This window comes from Rhineura floridana, chromosome 9 (genome assembly GCF_030035675.1).
Source record: "Rhineura floridana isolate rRhiFlo1 chromosome 9, rRhiFlo1.hap2, whole genome shotgun sequence".
NCBI classification, from domain to species: Eukaryota; Metazoa; Chordata; class Lepidosauria; order Squamata; family Rhineuridae; genus Rhineura; species Rhineura floridana.
In genome coordinates, this window is record NC_084488.1 from 124,523,445 (window position 1) to 124,545,056 (window position 21,612).

Consider the following 21,612-nt stretch of genomic DNA (forward strand, 5'->3'; position numbering starts at 1 on the left):
CAGAGTCCCAAGGAGCCCAGTTGCCCCCCAGCTGGCAGTTGTGGACAAGGAAGGGGCTGGCTTGTGCAGCTGTGGCAAGCTGAGCAGGCCCTCACCATCTGGGGAGGACTAGCCTCAGAGGGAGGCAATGGGAAACCCCCTCTGAATATAACTTACCATGAAACCCCTATTCATAGGGTAGCCATAAGTCGGGATCGACTTGAAGGCAGTCCATTTCCATTTTCAAATGGAGCTGCTAAACAATTTGTGGTCCCTGCCCCAGCCATATCACCAAGAGAAGGGGGAAACTGGTACCACCAGAGCCCTTGATTTCAGGGTCATTTTACGTATGGCATTATTGAAGCTGGCTGCCTCTTTCCCCGCCCCCCTGTTCTTTCTCTCCTAATGCCCCAGCTGCTGTGTTGTCAGTGAGCCCTTCTTCCAGTGTAAGGGAAGGTGAGATGGCCACGTTGACCTGTGACGTCCCTGGAGAAGACAAGCAGGAGATCCACTACAGCTGGTACAAGAACAACATCTGGATCAAGGAAGGCAAGGCCCGCATCCTGGTCTTCCACGAGGTTGCGGTTGGAGACACTGGCTATTACACATGCAAAGTGCAGAATGATAAAGGGAGCGAGATGTCCCAAGCCGTCAGCCTGAGCGTCTTCTGTGAGTTTCCCAATGGTCCTCTAGCAATATACGAAATGAAACGCAGCTGCCTTTCAAAATAGCGCCCCCTAGTCTATCAGCGGTGGTAGCACAGCCAACTGCAATGCTACTACTAGGGATGGGGGAAGAAATTAGAGTCAGTTCACAGTTAAAGATGAATTTATCAAATCTGCACTTTCTGAAACAATGTGAGAACCGGAACCCAGCCACCCTTCGGAATTCACACTTACCCGAATTTCGCGATGCAGTACTCCAGCCAAGCAATGTTTACAAAAATGCATACATTAGTGGAAAGTACGCATAAAAACGAATATATTGGTGAAAATAACATACAAAATTGCATTATATTAGGATAAACTGCTTGCAAAAATGTCTGCGTTACTCAAACTGCATGTAAAATGTTTTTATTAGGAGAAATTCGCACTAAAATGAGTAATGAATTTCCATGAGGATTTTTTTTAAGAAAATGCAAATGGTTGCAGAAATGTGAAGAACCAAAGTTAAGATCAGAAAAATGAGAGAACTGAAATTGCCAGATCATTCCATCCCTAGCCACTACTGAGATTCCTCAGGTACCCCACCAGGCAGCATTTCAAATTCCCCTTATGCTGCTCACAACCACTGTTTTAGAAAGCAACTACAGTCTGCCGCTCTAGATGACTCCTGAGCCAACATGGTCAAGTTCTACATATGTCACTAAGCAGATGTTCCAGGAATCATAGAATCATAGAATAGTAGAGTTGGAAGGGGCCTATAAGGCCATCGAGTCCAACCCCCTGCTCAATGCAGGAATCCAAATCAAAGCATTCCCAACAGATGGCTGTCCAGCTGTCTCTCAAATGCCTCCAGTGTCTGAGAGCCCACTACCTCTCTAGGTCATTGGTTCCCTTGTCGTAGGGCTCTAACAGTTAGGACGTTTTTTCTGATGTCCAGTCAAAATCTGGCTTCCTGCAACTTGAGCCCATTATTCCGTGTCCTGCACTCTGGGACAATCAAGAACAGATCCTGGCCCTCCTCTATGTGACAAGCTTTCATGTACTTGAAGAGTGCTATCATATCTCCCCTCAGTCTTCTCTTCTCCAGGCTAAACATGCCCAGTTCTTTCTGTCTCTCCTCATAGGGCTTTGTTTCCAGTCCCCTGATCATCTTTGTTGCCCTCCTCTGAACCTGTTCCAGTTTGTCTGCATCCTTCTTGAAGTGCAGAGACCAGAACTGGACGCAGTATTCAAGATGAGGCCTAACCAGTGCTGAATAGAGGGGAACTAGTACTTCATGTGATTTGGAAACTATACTTCTGTTAATGCAACCTAATATAGCATTTGCCTTTTTTGCAGCCACATCACAGTGTTGGCTCATACTCCGCTTGTGATCAACGACAATTCCAAGATCCTTCTCACATGTCGTACTGCTGAGCCAAGTATCCCCCATCTTACAACTGTGCATTTGGTTTCTTTTTCCTAAGTGTAGAACTTTGCATTTATCCCTGTTGAATTTCATTCTGTTGTTTTCAGCCCAGTGCTCCAGCCTATCAAGGTCCCTTTGAATTTTGTTTCTGCCTTCCAAGGTATTAGCTATGCCCCCCAACTTTGTATCATCTGCAAATTTGATAAGCATGCTTTGTACCTCCTCATCCAAGTCGTTAATAAAAATGTTAAAGAGCACTGGGCCCAGGACTGAGCCCTGTGGTACCCAACTCATTACTTCCGCCCAGTTTGAGAAGGAACCATTGATAAGCACTCTTTGAGTATGATTCTGGAGCCAACTGTGGATCCATCTCATAGTTGTTTCATCCAGCTCACATTTAGCTAGCTTGCTAATCAGAATATCATGGGTCACTTTGTCAAAAGCTTTGCTGAACTCGAGATATATTATGTCCACAGCATTCCCACCGTCTACAAGGGAGGTTACCCAATCAAAAAATAAGATGAGATTAGTTTGGCAGGATTTGTTCTTCATAAATCCATGTTGGCTCCTAGTAATCACTGCATTGCTTTCAAGGTGCTTACAGATTGACTGCTTTTGTTCCCGGGCTCAGTTTAAGATGTTGACCTTGACCTTTAAAGCCTTGCATGGGTTGGGCCCTCGTTATTTGTCTGATTGTATATCTCTTTATGAGCCCTCTCGGCCCCTAAGGTCTTCTGTTGATCCTCTCCTTGTGATTCCTTCAATTTCCCAAGCTCACTTGATGAGAACTAGAACTAAGGCTTTTTCCGTAATTGCTCCCCAACTTTGGAACTCTTTACCAACAGAAGTACGGTTGTCTCCTTCTCTTATGATATTTCGGCATCAGGTTAAGACGTTTTTATTCCGTCAAGCATTTTATTTAAATGTTATATAGGATGTTTTTAACTTTTGATATATTTTGCTGTTGTCCATGTGTATTTTAATAATGTTGTTGTTATGCTAATTTTATTGTTCTTGATCGTTTATGTTCGCCGCTCTGAGTTCTTTGAAGATAGAGCGGGTTATAAATGTTTTAAATAAATAAATTAAATAAATAAATTTATAATCTGCTCCAGAGTTTTTCCAGGATTGATGTTAGGCTGACTGGTCTGTAGTTCCCCGATTCCTCCTTCTTGCCCTTTTTGAAGATAGGGACTACATTAGCTCTCCTCCAGTCATCTGGCACTTCACCGGTCCTCCATGATTTCGCAAAGATAATGGAACTCCACTTTGAGTCACCACACAAAGAAAGGGACCCTATTTCAACTCCTGGAATTTCCTGCCAGTTTAGGCAGCTGGGACTCACAATGGCGGAGAAATTCAGCTTGCATTTTAATGCAAACTTACCTGACGTGCACTTCCTGAAACAAAATTCACACTTCTCTGAATTTGGCAGTGCAGATCTCCAACCAAAAGAAGTGTACAAAAGTACATGCATTAGGGGAAAGTGTGCATAACAGCACTTATATTAGTAAAAAGGATGTGCAAAAATACACCATACTGGGGGAAGGTGCATACAAAAATATGTATGTTAGGAAAAATGCACAGTAATAAATACGGATAAATCTTCATGAGGTCTTTTTTTTTAAGCAAGCTGATGTGAAAATGTGGAGAACTGAACTTAAAGACTGGAAAAATGAGTAATTTGAGAAACATATTCATTCATCCCTATTTGGGATCAGTGAAACATTTCTGCTCCATTGGAGGGAATGCAGGCCTGTGAAACTGGGAGCATCCTTACCCCAAGGGTAGGTATGCAAATGCAATGATCTCATTTGTGCTGCACAGATCCTCCGAGGCCACCCTCACTCACCTTGTTCCAGGAGACGCAGAAAGGGCAGCTGGCCATCATTTACTGCACTGTTGATAGCAACCCCCAGTCGTCTCTGAGCCTTTACCAAGACAAGCGACTCATCGCAACCAGCAGCTCGCACTCAGCTCCCAGCCAGCGGATCAGCGTAACCACCACCCGCAACTCCTTGAAGATGGAGATCCAGAAGGTAGTTCCAGAAGATAAGGGTGAATACCAATGTGTGGCGACAAACATGTATGGGAACGCAACCACGGCGAGATTCTTCGGTGCTCAGAGTAAGACATTTTGCAATGCACACTGTTCCTTTAGACTAGCATGGCCATAGGGTTGCTTATATACCCATGTTCAAAGGTAGAGAGATGGGGAGAGGCTGACGTGCAAAACAGTAGACAGAAGTGACTTTGGAAAAATCTGTTTTAATGTTCCCTCACAAATCTTTAGTGGTTTGCCTCCAGTTGATCTTACCTCTGCTCACAAGCGAAGGGGCTTCCTTCTCCCACTGTGAAAGGTACCAGGCTCTTCTGCAGGGATTAGAGGTGAGGGAGAAATCTGATTCAGTTCATATTTAAAACCAAATTTATCAAATTTGCACAAATTTGCACCAAAACACAGCCATCCTTGAAATTTAAGCTTATCCAAATTTTGCGATGCAGTTGTCCAACTAAGCAATGTTGCAAAACTGCATATATTAGGGGAAAGTGTGCATCAAAATGAATACATTAAATAACATTAAAAATCCATTATGTTGCTTGCAAATTGCTTGCAAAAATGTGCATATTAGTCAAAACTGCCTACAAAAACTTGTTTAGTAGGAGAAATTCTCACTAAAATGCTGGAGAATTTTCATGAGGCTTTTTTTAAAAAATTGAACATTGGTGCAGAAATGTGGAGCACTGAATTTAAGACTGGGGAAAATGAGAAACTGAGAGAATCAGAACTGAGAGATCCTTCAGTCCCTATCAGGGATTGCAGAAGAAGAGGAGGACACTCTCATTTCAAAGATTGTTTCTAGATTAACAACAAAGAAACAGGTCCCTGCTCCAAAGAAGTTAACAATCTAAAATGCAACACCACTGAAGGTTAAGGAGGGGAACAAAGAGGGCAGGGTAGAATATAAGGTTTAATTCAGTTGTATATTATGGCAGCAGATGTGGAAGGGTTGGCTAAATGGCACGGTTAGTTTATTTTAGATGCTAGATGTAAAAGGTCTTAAGGGGACTCCCTTTTTAGATGGAGCTGTGCATTACTTCACTTACTTAAAAATACATTAAGCCAGCCCTGCTGACTGTGGGATCTCTTCTGGTCATTCTGCTGGGCAGAGCCCTCACCTTCTGCCTCAAAGTCCTTCCTTGATGGCACCACAGCAAAGGTGGCTTTTGAGGAGGGATCACACAGGTGCGCAGTTGGAGGGAGTTCCAGGCAAAAGGGGCAGCAAAGGAGAAAGTGGGGAGCTATTTTACATGCCCCTTTGGTGATCTAGCCAGAGAGACAGCCCTCTTATTTTACATCCCGGCTGCCTTTCTCCTATTTCCTGTACAAATATGCTTTCTCCCATCAGAATTTTGGACAAATAAACATTAAAAGAGAACTGGCAACAGAATTTAAAATGGCTTAATTTTATTTATATATTTGTTTGCTTATTTGTTTATTTATAAAAGTATTTATATACCACCCTCTCACAAAACAGCAACATTTTTTTAAAAAGCCTTCTAAAAACAGAACAATCACTGAAATGATTGGCTAGTCAAGAAAAGTTTAAACAACTGCATAGGCTTGTCAGCACAAAAAAGTCTTCCCGAGACGCCTCAAAGTCAACGCAAGGGTGTCTGCCAAATCTCTGCCGGAAGGGTGTTCCACAGCATGGGACTGGTGACACTAGTTAATGAGCTGCCTGGCTTTTAAAGCGATTAATTTAAGTAAACTGGGTTAAATTTAAAATACCTTTACTTATTGCAAACCCCCAATAAACGAGCCTTTGGGAGGGCCCTGGAAAATGTGGAGAGGGACTTCAGAGGAAAAAGACATCTCTTGAGTGCCACTTCAGGCAGAGGCTTTGTTACATGGGGATGGTCAGCTCAGGTGTTTCACACACGCATCTAAAGACGCATGAGTGAGACTACAACAACCATTTCATTTCTAACAGGTGTATCATGTGGGCACGTTCATTGGGGAGCTGGCTACAGGTTTCATGTTGATCGCATACTCAGTGGCAAACTCAGGTTTGCTGCCTTCTTATATGGAGAGGCCCAAAAAATCACTGTCAAATTTGGCAAAGGGGGGGGAGGATGGAACTTGGGCATCTGAGTGGTGCCACCTCTGCTGTCAGAGGCCTCAACCTCTTCACTTCTTGCTGGTGGCCATAGTTCTGTAGAGGCTGCAGCTCAGTTTCAGAGTATCTGCTTCTCAGCAGAAGATCCCCAGTTCATTTCCACCATTTCCAGTTAAAAGGCAACAGGGGTGAGACCCTGGAGATCAGCTGCCAGTCTGTGTATGCAGCACAGGGCTGGGGTATTCAATGACCTGACTCAGTGTAAAACACCTCATAAACCCAGTTGATTTGGACTGGCAGTTCTAGCTTCATTTGGTGAATCCCATTCATTAGTCAAGTAATTAGCTACCAGCCTAACTTTAAGGTTTTGGTTTGCATACATAAAGGCCTATACCAATCTTTCCTAACCTTTGGGTCCCCAGATGTTGCTGGGCTACACTTGTCATAATTCCTGGCCATTGGCCGTGCTGGCTGGTGCTGGCTGGAGTTGTAGTCCAGCAACAACTGGGGACCCAAAGGTTGGGAAAGGCTGCCTTAACCACCTTTAGACCAGGATACTGGAAAGATTGTCTTACTCCTTATATACCCCTTGTGCACGACATAGGAAGTGGACCTTTAGTGTAGCAGTGCCTACCCTTTGGAATTCCCTCCCCTTAAATATTAGGCAGGCGCCATCTCTGTTATCTTTTTGGCACCTATTGAAGACCTTCCTCTTTCAACAAGCCCTTTGAGTAGAGATCTTATCCCAGTCTGCGCCTGTATTGGAATTGCTTTTAAGATGTTTTTAAAGATGTTTTCTTTTCAAGATGTTTTTTAAAATACAATTTTTAGTGTTTAATTACTGTTGTTTGCCATGCTGGGCTCCCTTTGGGGGAAGGGTGGGATATAAATTTAATTTAAAAAAACAAACAGTGCTGTCTGTCTGCTGTTCCCCCAGCTGCTCGGGTGGTAGCCAGCCCTTCCCAAGAGCTTCCTGAAGGTGAGCGTGTCACCCTGACCTGCATAGCCACCTTGGGGCCAGGAGATGGGACCACTTACATGTGGTACAAGAATGCCAAGTGGCTACAGGAGGAGAAGGAGAACTCCCTGGTCTTCTCAGCGGTGGCCAGTGGCGATGCAGGGACATACCACTGCGTGGCTCAGAACAAGAAAGGGAGCAACACTTCACCAGCCATCAGTCTGCGCATCTTCTGTGAGTGGCCCTCCCATCCCATAAGCCGTGGCTGGAGCCAGTGTGGTCTAGAGCAGGGGTGAGAGCCCTGCTCAGCCCAAGGGCTACAGACCATCATGGATGACCTTCTGGAGCCCACATGCCAGTGGTGGGCGGGGCCAGAGGCAAAAGTGGGTGGAGCAATGGCTGTGCTTCTTTCCTCTGCACAGGGGAAGAGGTGGGGCCTGGAAAGACTGCCGAGGGCAATAAAGAGAGGCCTGGTGGACCATGTTGGGCCCCTGGGCCTGGGCATCCCTGCCTCCTGGTCTAGAGGGCACAAACGTTGTCTGTGGGTCTAGGGTCTCTGTGTGGTTGGAATTCCTCAGCTATGGACTCAGTGATGAAAAAAAATACTTGAGGAATTCTGAATTAGGGGTTTCCCCCGGATCCACAGCAGCGGAGGTGGGTGGCTGCGATGCCAGTGGGGCAGTGAATGCTTTCAGCACCTTGGAGAGCTCCTTGAAAGGTCAGACTAAAATCCAGAGCGTCTTCACTGCTCCTCCACTGGCATCGAAGCCGCCAGTCTCTGTGGGCCCATGGTAACTCCAAAGTGATATGGTTGTGGCTTGCAGTAGCATGTTCACAGGGGAGAGAGAAAGGAGGGCTGCAAGGGATGGTGGGGAAATGGCAGGCCTCTGATTCTAGGTCGGGCTCTTGCAGAGCTATTTCCGTTATTCTTGCACAAGAGAACTGCCAAATGAATTGGCGGGGGACAGAGGGCTTATGGGCACCAATAGCATGTCTTGTGGCAGAAGCTACAGCTTGGAGGCTAGAAAGTGTCCCATGATCTTGCATTTTTTGAAACATGCTTGAGTCCAGGGTGAGACAGTGCAGGACCAGGATAACTTTGCCGCACTGGAACCATAGTATTAGGGGAAGGGTCACAGCTCAGCAGCAGAAGGTCCAGGTTCTTTACCCTGAGATGTATATTGCAGGACCCACTCTGTTTCCTGTGGTGTTGTTTAGGTTGTCTTCAACTGTTTTAATTATGTGTTTTAAAATGGTTGTAACCCTCCCTGTGACCTTTGGGTGAAGGGCGGGTGATACATTCTGATCATCACCATCATCTCTGGCATCTCCAAGTAGGGCTAGGAGAGACTCCTGCCTGAAATCCTGGAGAGCAGCTGCCAGTCAGTGCAGACAGTACCGAGCTAGATGGACCAATGGTCTGACTCGACATAAGGCAGCTTCCTATGTTCCCATTATAGAGGTCTTTCTCTTATCTCCACCACAGTCTCTGTGGTCAACCTTTGTTTTTTGTTTCATATGGCTGAGACCTACTTCAGGGCACATTGATGTGACTTCAATGTCAGCAGAAAAGTTGGCTTCCAGTTTGCTGTACCATGTAAACCTGCCTATGCCAACCTGATGCCCTTCAGATGTTTTGGACTACAACTCCCATGGGTTTTGTAGACCAAAACATCTGGAGGACACTCAGGTGGTGAAGGCTGACATACACCAGTTGATGGATTGATTGACTGTTTTCTACCCTGAAGATCCCCCAAGGCAGCCTGTGGTGAGATCCTTCTTAGAGACACAAGGGGGACATCTTGGCATCATCCAGTGTACCGCTGACAGTGAACCCCCATCTGAGATAGCTCTGTTCAAGGGTGACATCCTTGTTGGATCCACCAACATTGCCCACTCACCAGCTGACCCAAGAGTGAGTGTGATTTCATCATACAACACACTGAAGGTGAACATCAAGGACGTGACTGTGGAGGATGAAGGAGAGTATGTCTGTTCAGCTCAAAACTGCTATGGGGAATCAACCGTCTCCATGGACTTTACAGCTGAAAGTAAGTAACAGAGAGTTGGGTAGTTAGGGGTTCAGTTGTAAAGAATGCCAATAAATGTGGAGGTTTGACCTTTTATTACATGCAAATCCCCATATTCCTCCTGCCTTCCTGCCTTCCTGCCTTCCTGAAAGGGCAACAGTACATATTGACTTTTGCACTGTCCCATCTCATATCCTGAAATAGTACTTGCCACATTATCAGTTTCGCCTGTGACTTACCTGTCCTATAAGTTGGCAACCTAGTCTTTCTGGCTAACCTTCATTGGGAGCTAACTAGCCATGCTTCGTAAATTAATCTGCCAGGACACTAGCGTGAGATGTTTGATTATTGTGTCCTAGGACAGATCTTCTATAGCATGTAGAAAAGTACTTGCCTATTCTACCTGCTTTAGAAGTTGGAAATAATGTTTTATTTGCTTATTTCATAAGTTTTCTTCTGTGTGTTCTTTCCAATTTCCTTTTTAGTTAAAGTAACCTAATACATTCCGATGTGGGTGAATTCTGAACCAAGACATCTCCAGCATTATTGGCCTTGGCTTCTCTGCCAAGTTACTGAATGGATATATGTTAATTTCTCTGTCTTATTTCCCATCCAACTGTTCTTCAGCTGCAAGAATCGTCATCAAACCATCCACAGAGGTATGTGAAGGCAAGACGGTCCATCTGTCCTGTGAAGTCAGCAGCAGTGACTCAACCTCAAGCAACTACACTTGGTATAGAGATGGTCTCCAGCTCCTAGAGGCCCACGGGGTTTCCCTGGAGTTCCAGCAAGTGACCAGAAGTGATTCTGGTGTATATTACTGCCGAGTGGAGAATCAGAAAGCCAGCAAGAGCTCCACATTCATCACCCTCTCTGTGTTGTGTAAGAGTCTCTGGCTTTTCCAGTGTCATTCCAGATGCAATCATTATTGGAGTGTGTAAACAAAAAAGCCTTACATGCATGGTGCTCTTCAAAGGTTCTTAATCTCCCAACTCCCATTAACTCAGCCATTGGTCATGCTGCCTGGGGTGAGGGCTGGAGTCCAAATTAAACAGAAAGCCAAAAATGCCAGAACCAATCAGGAGGGTGTGTGTGCAAGCCATTTATACATTGTGGGAATCATTGGGAACCTCCCTTTTGCTTTCTGAACGCTGGAGTCCAACATCTGGATTGCAGCTCATGGGCTAACCTTGTCATACAGCAAGTAGAAATCCTAGAAATCTACCTAGATGGTTATCACATGGGACAATTCAGTGCTCATTTGCAACAGGGAGATTTCAGTTGCTATGTAGGGCAGCCTTGGCCAACCTGGTGCCCTCCAGATGTTTTGGACTAGAACTCCCACCAAACATTAGCCAGGATGGTGAGAAAAGGGCCCACATCATAGGGGGAGGGTTGTTTTCCATAAACATGATGCACATTTTTAATATTAAAATAAGACACCCCTCACCCCTTTATACATGAATATGGCAGACATATGAATAAACAAAAAGGATCAACCCCCTGCCCCTCCCTGCCATAGCCCAGTCACATCTCACTGGGTCCCCAGGGCACTGTTTTCAAGTATCCGTGCTCCTTTTGCTTTGCCACATATGGAGACAAATGCATGTTTGGAAGAGCATGTATTATACATGTATACACATTAAGAAGCCAGGATTGGCTATTTCTCCCTATTGAGTGTATTTTTGGTGGGCGACCCAAGTTTGCCCCTGAGTAATGTCTGAAAAGGGTCTCAGATCCACTTCATACAAGCTAATCCAGAATATCACAACCATGTAGGAAAAGTGCATGTATTTATTATTATTATTATATGTTCATCCACCTCAGGTCCAAAGGCAGGTTACAATATTTTAAAATATAGCCTTAAAAACAACAAAAAACTACTTAAAATTATGAACATCCCCCAAAAGAGTGTGGGTCTTAATAAAGGCCAGGGAAAGATGTGCATCTTCAGCATACGATGGGAACAATACAATGAAGGTGTCAGATGCACCTCAGTGGGGAGGGAATTCCACAACCTCGGAGCTGCCACAGAGAAGGCCCTTTCCCAGGCCGCCACCCCTAAACTGCTGAGGACAGTGGAACCACCAAGGCGGCACCGTCTGTCCAAGAAAGTCTATAGGGAAGATATTTGGCGCCTAAATCATTTAGGGTTTTAAAGTGTGAGCACCTTAAATTTCGGCCCGGGAATGAACTGGCAACCAGAGCAGCTGTTTTAAAACAGGAGTTATAAGAGTTCTAAATGGAACTCCAGCTAGTAAAATGGCTGCCGCATTTTGGACCAGCTGAAGTTTCAAGGGCAGCCTCGAAGAAGCGCATTGCAATAATCCAGAACACAGCAAGATGCACCACGTGCAGAGATACCATTGTTGTATTAGCTATGTACACATTAACAAGACAGAGTGCCACAGCAAGGGTGAGTGTGTTTGTTCTGGTTCCAGATCCTCCTGGGAGGCCTCGGGTGGCCGTCTTTGCGGAGACAGAGAGAGGGAGGGTGGCCATCTTCCAGTGTTCGGTGGACAGCAACCCTCCATCCAAACTGGTCCTATATAAAGGAGGTGAAATTGTGGCCTCCAGCAGCTCAGAGGGCAGCGTAGCCCCGCAGAGGGTCAGCATCACAGCTGCCCACAATGCCATGCGAGTGGAGATGAGAGAGATTGTGCCGGCGGACCAAGGCAGCTACAACGTCACAGCCACCAACACGTATGGCTCTTCCTCCAGATTGCTGTACTTCCATGTGCAAAGTGAGTGCAACTATGCTTTGAACAACTACTGCTCTCTCTTATTATTATTATTATTATTATTATTATTATTATTATTATTATTATTATTTTGTAGTAGTAGTAGTAGTAGTAATAGTAATAGTAGTATGTCATCAGTATGCATGGTGCTTTACAGAGTGCAAGAGGGCAGGTCACTGCCCTGAGGAGTCTGCAATCTAAAATTGAAGGTAGAGGAAATAACAGGAGCAGGGGGTTGGACTCGATGGCCTACAAGGCCCCTTCCAACTCTATGATTCTATGATTCTAGGAGAAGGCGAGGCAGCCGGACTAAAAATAGGAAAGATAAAGTGGTCCTTTCAGTTGCACGTGCCGAGGTTTGGATACAGGCTGAGTTGCAATCAAGCAGGTCTCTGCCAACCCAGATGGTGCCCTCCAGATGCTTTTCGACTACAACTCTCATCAGTCCCTGCAAACATACTGGAACTTTAAGGTTGTGCGGTTAAAGTGAAGAGCTCTGCCACCCTAGTGCAGTGAATCTACTTTAAAAAAAGAGTTTTACTTTTTGCAGTTTGGAAAGTGATGTGGAAATCCATTGAAAAGAGTGGTGTGAATGAATGACTCATGCGAAGATAGGCAGGGTAGCATTCAATGCTAGTTCTACTTAAAGTAGACTCATTGATGTTACTGGACATGACTAACTTAGGTTTATGAAGAACATAAGAAGAGCCTGCTGGATCAGGCCAGTGGCCCATCTAGTCCAGCATCCTGTTCTCACAGTGGCCATCCAAGTGCCTGGGGGAAGCCCGCAAGCAGGACCCGAGTGCAAGAACACTCTCCCCTCCTGAGGCTTCCGGCAACTGGTTTTCAGAAGCATGCTGCCTCTGACTAGGGTGGCACAGCACAGCCATCACGGCTAGTAGCCACTGATAGTCTAATGCTTCTCCATGAATTTGTCTCATTCTTTTTTAAATGCAACTGTACAATGATACACAGTTATAAAAACTTTCTTTTTCCCTCTCTCTCGTATTATGGTATTTGTTAAAAGTATTACAGTATTTGTTAATGTTATATTATATTATTCTTTGTTCTAATTTACGTTAGTGACATGTAAAAATTTAAACATTTGAAAATAAAATAAAATAAAGGAATAAATGAAAACAAAACAAAATACCTTAATTGTCAAAGGCCAGGGTAAGGTGGTGCATCTTCAGCTACAGGAGATATACCTCTGGAGGGAGGGAATTGCAACATTTAGGGGCTACCACAGAGAAGGCACTCTCCTGGGCTCCCATTCTCACACTTTTGAGTGTGATGGAACTACCAGGAGGGCCCCCTCCGCCAATCTTAACACCCAAGAGGGTCTGTATGAATTTCAGATCTTGTCAAACAACAGGACTAGGAAATAGCTTTCTTTCTTTTCTTAAAAAAATATAAGATTTTTAGGAAGCTGAATTCTGTAGGGGGGAAAACACACCCTGTGGCTGTTCTGCATGCATATGCATAAGCCCTGATTACTATAATTATTGATTAGGAACTGATAATTGTGTATATGGAACTGTTTTTATTTTTGATGTTTTTATGGTGAAACCTCTTTGAGATATTTTATGGGAAGTGATTCATAAATAGAATAAATATACACTAATACTACATCATGTTCTAGAGCAATCTGCAGCACAAGTAAGTGTTTTCCAGTTCTTATTCATCAAGGTTGTTTTTCAAATGCAAACCTGTCATTACGTGATCCAGTGTCCCAGTTAATTCTCTTGAGCATTTGTTCTTGCTACATCTAAGCATGATATCCAGTTTTCCTGTGACTTACTTCCAAAATCCAGCTGCCCGAGTACTGGTCACACCATCCCCAGAGTTGCTTGAAGGAAATAAAGTCACCCTCACCTGTGATGTGATGGGAAGTGCTCCGGATGACTCCACCTTCTCCTGGTACAAAAACAGCAAGCGCATTCCAGAGAGCAACACCAGCATGCTCACCTTCCTACGAGTAACCAGTAGGGATGCTGGCTCCTACCACTGCAAGGCCCACACTCCAGATGAGGCCAGCTTCAGTGTCTCCCCATCTGTCAGCATAACTGTCTTTTGTAAGTGGCATTTTTGCAGTGGCATCCGTAACCAGAAGTAGACTCCCTGGAGTCAGTTTGGGGAGGAGTTGTACCACGAAGGTATCTAGACATTAATCATGTAATATGGGGATTTTGGAGTTTGGTATCTACTGCAGCAGAGTGCAGAAATGAATAGTCTGGTAAGACTGTTGGTTGGAAGAATAAAGAAACTTAAGGTTTATTACTCAAGGGAAATAAAGTCATTCTGACTACAGACATACATGTGGCCATTGTTGGGCTAAGAGGTTCACACGGATGCTATCTCTGACCGACTAGAAAGGAAGAGGACGGAAGGAAGAGAGAAAAGCCTGAGAAAAAACAAGCAAGTAGTTACTAAAGAAGGAATCAAAGAGGGAAGAATAGGTTTCCTTTCTGTTGATCACTCTTCCCTGGTTCAGATTACTTGTCACAAGTGTTGGTGCTTCACTCCCAATATGGGAAAGGATCACAGCTCAGTGGCAGAGCACCTTTTGCCTGCAGAAGGTCCCAAATTCAATCCAATCCCCAGGATCTCCATGTAGGCTGGGAATGTCCCCTGTCTGAAATCCTGGAGAAGCCGCTGCTTGGCCTGACCCAGGATGAGGCAGCTTCCCTTGTTCCTGTGTCATGAGGAAATGGTCCAGTCTTGTAGCCTGTCATATCCTCCTCAGTTCCAAAAGGCAAACTGCCTAAAATCCCAGCCGTTTCACACTGGAAGTCTCCATTACCCTGCATACAGGTGATTGAACACCCAGTCATGTGGCTCCCTGAGAGTTCGTAGACAAAATCTTTTCATAGGAAAAAAATATTTCTGGTGTGTAAGCAAACATTTGGTCTCCCTTAATCAAAGGGAAGGGGGAGGGGGCATAGCTAGGGGAGGCACCTGCTTTGCATGCAGAAGGTTCCAGGTTCAGTCCCTGGCATCTCCTGTTGCAGTGATGAGGCCGCAAGTGATGGGAAAGACCTTGGCCTGATACCCTGGAGATAATAATAATCTGCTGCTAGTCCGCGCAGATGTCATTCATTTCGGTGCATGAAGAAGCATTGGAGTTCATTTGAAATCCAATTCATGGCTGTTCCTTGAGGTGTCAGCAGGTGGTGCTATTGCTTCATTTACCTGCTCTGTAAAGGGGTGCTCTGGGTAAGACACGGCTGAAAAAAGCCAACCGCTCCGGAAAATGATGGGGGGATTTGAGGACCTAGCAATGTCTCTGTGGATTGGTTCAGTGTTTCTTCCAAATGTGCTTGAAGCTGATGCACTCTCATATGATCCAGAACATTAAAAATGCAGCCTGGGTGTTGAATTCAAAAAGGAAGCCTGGGTAGGGTTGTGGGTGGCACCCAAATACAAGGAGGAGGGGTTAAGGCAGTTCCAACTCCAGAGTTTGGAGGGTCCTTGTGCAATGCACGGTCCATGAGTCCACCTCTCTCAGCGCGTCTACTTTCTGTTTGCAGCAGGTCCCGGGCGTTCTTGTCAGAGAGTCCTCAGCAAATGCCCAACCATGTCAACTGTTGTCACCAGCCCTGAGACAAGATCATATTCTCATCCGGGGAAGCCCTTTTTGCCCCCAGTATTCTGTGACCAGAGCGTAAGAGCCATGCTGGATCAGGCCATCTAGTCCAGCATCCCAATATCACAGTGACCAACCAGATGACCCAATGGGAAACATAGAATCATAGAATAGTAGAGGTGGAAGGGGCCTGTAAGGCCATCAAGTCCAACCCCCTGCTCAATGCAGAAACACGCAGGCAAGGACATGAGTGCAACAGCAGCTCTCCCCACTTGTGATTCCCAGCAACTGGCATTACAGTGGAGGTAGAACACAGCCATAAAGAGCATGGTGGTGGTCATCTTAACGCAGCCTTCCCCAAACTAGTGCCCTTCAGCTGGTTTGGACTACAGCTCCCAGCAGCCCCAGCTGGCATGGGTGCTGTCCAGGGCTGATGGGAGTTAACATCAGAGGCATCTGGCTGCTGGATCAGGCCAAAGGGAGCCCACCTAGTCCAGCATCCTGTTCTCACAGTAGCCAACCAGATGCCCATTGTGAGAAGCCTGCAAACAGGACCCGAGTGCGACAGCTCCTCTCCCTGCTTGTGCTCTCCAGCAACTGGGATTCAGAGCAGAGACGGAAAGATTTGTCAGTTTCTCATTTTTCCAATCTTAAAATCCAGTTCTTATTTCTGTAGGAATTTGACAGGGGGTGGTGGTCACGGCAATGTGAGACTTGGCGGCAGATCCTGGAAGGGCGTAAGTGGTAGGCCACGCCAATTTAGGGGAACAAGGGATGGATGTATTATACCCATCCCTTGTTCCGGGCCTGCCCCAAACCAGAAGATAGCTGGGGGATGTAAGACTCCATCCAACCTTCGACTGCTGTTATGTAATGCCAGGTCTGTAGTTCAGAAAACATCCATCATCCACGATCTTATCCTGGATGAGGATGCAGACCTGGTATGCATTACGGAAACCTGGCTGGATGAGGCCTCAGCTCCCACACTTGAGGCCATGTGCCCAGCGGGTTTCCGTTATACACAGCAGCCGAGGATTGGTAGGCGGGGAGGGGGTGTGGCAGTTATTTATCGAGAGTCCTTGGTTTTCGCCAGACCTCCTCTCCACGAGACCAAGTTTGTTGATTGTATGTACTGGAGGTTGGGACCAAAGGGCAGTTTAGGAATTCTGCTTGTGTACCGCCCCACCCCGCTGCGCAGCAGACTCACTGACCGAGGTGCTTGAGGTGGTCTTGGCTGTGCGGTTGTTTACCCCGAATCTATTGGTTTTGGGGGATTTCAACCTGCATGCCGAGGCCGCTCTCATTGGAGCCCCTCGGGATTTCATTGAAACCATGACTTCATGGGAACTGCACCTAAGTAATATAGGTCCCACTCATGTAGCCGGCCATACTATTGACCTTGTGTTTGTCTCGGGTGAGAAGGGAAGTGATCTGAAAATGTGGACTGTTTCTTCTAGCCCTGTGTCATGGTCAGATCACTATCTGATGAATATGGATCTCTCACTGCCACATACCCTCTGCAGGGGACAAGGACCTATTAGGATGGTCCGCCCCAGACGCCTAATGGAATCCAAAGGATTCCTGAATGCGCTGGGTGATTTGGAGCTTACTGAAGGACGCCCGGTCGAAACCCTGGTGACGGAGTGGAATAGAGAGATCACTAGGGCAATAGACCGGGTGGCACCGAAACGTCCTCTCCCCCTGAATAGAACTCAGACTGCACCCTGGTATACACCATGGTTACGGGGTCTGAGGCAGGAGGTGAGACAACTAGAGCGCCGGTGGCGGAAGTCGCGCACTGAAGGCGATCGGACACTGGTTAGAGCGGCGATTGCAGCCTACCAGCGGGCAACAAAGGCAGCAAAGAGGCATTTTTTTGCTGCCTCTATTGCGTCGGCAGAGTGTTGTCCCAGGAGGTTGTTCCAAGTGGTCCGAAGCCTGGTCGGTCCAGTTGCTCAGGAACCTATGGAACATTCAAAAGCCTCCTGTGACACATTTGTAAAACACTTTGCCGATAAAATCGAGCGCCTGAAGGACAAGATTCCGTACGTCGTGGTTACAAGTAGGGGTCCAGAGGCGGCCAGTTGCAGTCCGGTCTGCTGGGATCGGTTTCAGCCTCTTCTCTCTGATGACGTGGACAAGGTGCTCTCTACTGTGAAACCAACCACTTGCTTACTTGACCCTTGCCCATCATGGCTCATTATGAGCTGTAAAGCGGAACTGGGCAATGGGATTAAGGCAATGGTAAATGCGTCCTTGGAGGAGGGTGCAATGCCATTAGCCCTCAAGGAGGCAATAATAAGACCAATTCTGAAAAAGTCCTCCTTGGATCCCCAAGATTTGAACAACTTTTGCCCAGTTTCCAATTTACCATTTTTGGGCAAGGTGATTGAGCATGTGGTGGCTACACAGTTACAGACACACTTGGAGGAAGCAGATTATTTAGATCCTTTCCAGTCGGGCTTCAGGACTGGACACGGAACTGAAACAGCCTTGGTCGCTCTGGTGGATGATATGAGGAGGGCGTTGGATAGGGGAGAACACACTTTCCTCATCCTCCTGGATCTCTCAGCGGCCTTCGATACCGTTGACCACGGTATCCTGTTAAGTCGGCTGGAGGGACTGGGAATAGGAGGCACTGTTTTACAGTGGTTCCGTTCCTATCTCTCCAGCAGATACCAACGAGTAGCGTTAGGGGATGAGGTTTCAGACCCTTGGCCCCTCAACTGTGGCGTGCCACAGGGTTCTATCCTCTCCCCCATGCTATTCAACATTTATATGAAACCGCTGGGTGCCATCATCAGGAGTTTTGGGCTGCAGTGTCACCAATATGCGGATGACACACAGCTCTATCTCTCATTCAAATCCTCACCAGAGTTGGCTGTGGATACCTTGTCCAATTGCCTGGAGTCCGTAAGTGGATGGATGGGAGAGAACAGGCTGAAGCTAAACCCCGACAAGACCGAGGTGTTACTAGTGGGGGATAAGAGAAGGCTGGGAAATTTTGACCTGGTACTTAATGGGGTGAAATTACCCCTGAAAGACCAGGTCCACAGCCTAGGGGTCACTTTGGACTCCCAGCTGTCTATGGAGGCTCAGGTTTCTGCAGTGAGCCGGGCAGCTTGGTACCAACTTCATCTGGTACAAAGGCTGCGTCCCTACCTTCCCTTACATCTGCTCCCACGAGTGATACATGCCCTGGTCTCCTCTCGATTAGACTATTGTAATGCGCTCTACGTGGGGTTACCCCTGAAGACGGTCCGGAAATTACAACTGGTACAGAATGCGGCGGCACGCTTAATAAAGCAGAGCCGTCGCCGGGACCACGTTACCCCAGTGTAGATGGAGTTACACTGGTTGCCAGTTGTGTACCGGGCCCAATTCAAGGTGTTGGTACTAACCTTTAAAACCCTATATGGTTCCGGCCCAGTCTATCTGAAGGAACGCCTCCAGTATCACCAAATATGCTGCCAAACAAGATCAGCCTCACAAGACCTTCTCTCGGTCCCACCGGTGAAAACAGCTAGACTGGTGCGGACCAGAGAGAGGGCCTTTTCGATCGTGGCTCCCACCCTCTGGAACTTGCTTCCTTTTGACCTTCGTCACGCCTCCTCCCTGATGGCTTTTCGCCAAGCTTTAAAGACCTGGCTGTTCAGGCAGGCCTACGGGGTTTCTGGGATGGGTTAGGTTTTTATATTGTATTACTGAAGGATGGTTAGATGAATTGCTGTTAATATTGTAATTTGCTGTATGTATATGTTTTTATATTGTGTACGTCGCCCAGAGTGTCCGTTTAGGCGGACAGATGGGCGACTAATTAAATAAATTTTTATTATTATTTATTATTATTTCTTTTTAAATCCTCATGAAAATTCTCCAGCATTTTAGTGTGAATTGCTCCTACTCAGCGCATTTTTCTAGGTAGTTTTGACTAATGTACACATTTTTGGAAGTCATTTCTCACCATATAATGCATTTTGCATGCTATTGCCACTCGTATACTTATTTTTATGCACACTTTCCCCTAATGCATGCATTTTTGTAGACATTGTTTTATAGGCAAACTGTATCACAAAATTCAAATAAGTGCGAATTTCAAAGGTTGGCTGTGTTTTGGTTCTCATATTGTTTTAGAAAGTGCAGTTTTGATAGATTCAACTTGAAATGTGAATTGAATCAAAATTCTCACCTATCTCTGTTTCAGAGGCAGAGGGAGAATATAGCCACTGTGGCTACTAGTCATTGATAGCCCTATTCTCTATGAATTTGTCTTATCTTCTTTTAAAGCAGTCGAAGTTGGTGGCTATTAAGGATGGGGGAAGAAATTCAATTTGCATTTAAAGCTAAATCCAAAACCATCTGAGAACCGACACACAGCTCTCCTTCGAAAGTCTCACTTATCCAAATTTTGCGCTGTACTTCTTCAATGAAACAATGTTTACAAAAATGCATAGATTAGGGGAAAGTGTCCATAAAAATGAATATATGAGTGAAAACAACATATAACAAACATGCATTATTATTATATTGCAAAAACATGTACGTTAGTCAAAACTGCCTACAAAAATGTTTTATTAGGAGAAATTTGCAGTAGCATGCTGATGTGTTTCCAGAAGGATTTAAAAAATAAATAAATCACAAATTCCTGCACAAATGTGAAGACTTGAATTTAAGACTGGAAAAAATGACTAGGAGAACCAAAACGGACAGATCTTTCCACCCTTGGTGGCCATTGCCGCATTTTGTGGGAACGAATTCCATAGTTTGACAATGTGGTATGTGAAAGACTTTCTTTTGTCTGTCCTGAATCTCCCAGCATACAGCTGGAAAGGAAGTAGTTCCCATTGATCCTAACACTGCTATCTCTCTTCCTCACACAGACCCCCCTCAGGAACCTCAGGTGACCTCCTTCCTTCAAACAGAGGGCAGACAAGTGGCCATCATCCACTGCACGGCTGAGAGTGAACCACAATCCCAAATGGCCATTTCCAAGGGCGGCAAGCTCCTGGCCTCCACCGCCGGCTCCAGCAGAACCCGTCATCCACGGGTCGGCATGTCCGCCTCGTACAACAGCTTGAGAGTTGAGATCTTGGATGTGGTTATGGAGGATGAAGGAGAGTACCTGTGCTCTGCTGCCAACGCTTATGGCAATGCAAGCTCCTCGGTGAAGCTCATTGCGGAGAGTGAGTGTGGGAAGTGGTGCAGCCACTGGGGGAGAAATGCTGGCGAGCCCGATGCGGACCAGAAAAGGCTCCAAAATATTGGCTCAGGCAGAGAGGGCTTGTGAAAAGTGTACTTAGACTTCCTAGCCATGGGCAACAAACTGCAAACAAGCATATCCGGTGGGGAGGGGGAGGCAATTTTTAGATTTTCATGTAGCTTGGACAAGATCAACCTTCTTCTGCAGCCTGGAACCCTCCGGGTGTTTCGGACTAGAACTCCCTTGACCGTGCAATCTTATGTGTGTCCACTCAAAAGGAAGTCCCGTTCAATTAAATGGGACTTCCTCCCAGGTAAGCATGTATAGTGGGTCTGGGGAATGTTTGGCCCTCCAGATGTTGCCATCAGGCCCAGCCAGCAAATGGCCGAGGAGGATGGGTGTTGTAGTTCAGCAACCTCTGCAGGGCCAAAGGCTCCCCAGACCTGGTGTACAGGATTGCAGCCTCAGTTCTTCAGGGACCTGGTCTTATAATGCTCCCCCGTGTGGTGAAATGCAATGCTGTTAAGTCAGTTTTCCCCAACCCGGTGCCCCCCAGATGTTTTGGGCTACAACTTCAACATAACTGGGAGTTCTAGCCTAAGCCATCTGGAGGGCACCAGGTTAAAGAAGGCTGCTTTAGATGTACATGTTTTAGCATAGAAATTGAGAGTGCCTTTTCCATCACATCTCTGTCACAGAAGCTCCTTGTTAACTTAGGATCAGGCAGTGACTAGGAATGATCCTAAGCAGAATGCCATTTTTTTAAAAAAAGAAAGAAATATATTCCATGTCCTGTGACAGGTTTTATTGCACGCTACACTCATGTCAATCCAAACGGACAGTTCAGCATTAGCTCTTGGCTACGCTAGATATAGAAAGCAGCATTTGCAGGGCATATCCAGAAACACTCTCAAACACCACTCC

At 46.0% G+C, this 21,612-nt stretch overlaps 1 protein-coding gene across 2 annotated transcripts in view; it reads left to right on the forward strand.

Moving 5' to 3' along the window:
• Positions 1-21,612, forward strand: part of SIGLEC1 (sialic acid binding Ig like lectin 1) — a 68,243-nt gene that overhangs the window by 19,905 nt on the left and 26,726 nt on the right. For both annotated transcript variants that reach the window (XM_061583643.1, XM_061583642.1), the window contains exons 6-13: positions 394-648; positions 3,880-4,179; positions 7,111-7,365; positions 8,880-9,182; positions 9,789-10,043; positions 11,603-11,905; positions 13,717-13,977; positions 20,369-20,671. In XM_061583643.1, the coding sequence (XP_061439627.1) occupies positions 394-648; positions 3,880-4,179; positions 7,111-7,365; positions 8,880-9,182; positions 9,789-10,043; positions 11,603-11,905; positions 13,717-13,977; positions 20,369-20,671 (2,235 nt within the window). The remainder of the gene's footprint in view (positions 1-393; positions 649-3,879; positions 4,180-7,110; positions 7,366-8,879; positions 9,183-9,788; positions 10,044-11,602; positions 11,906-13,716; positions 13,978-20,368; positions 20,672-21,612) is intronic.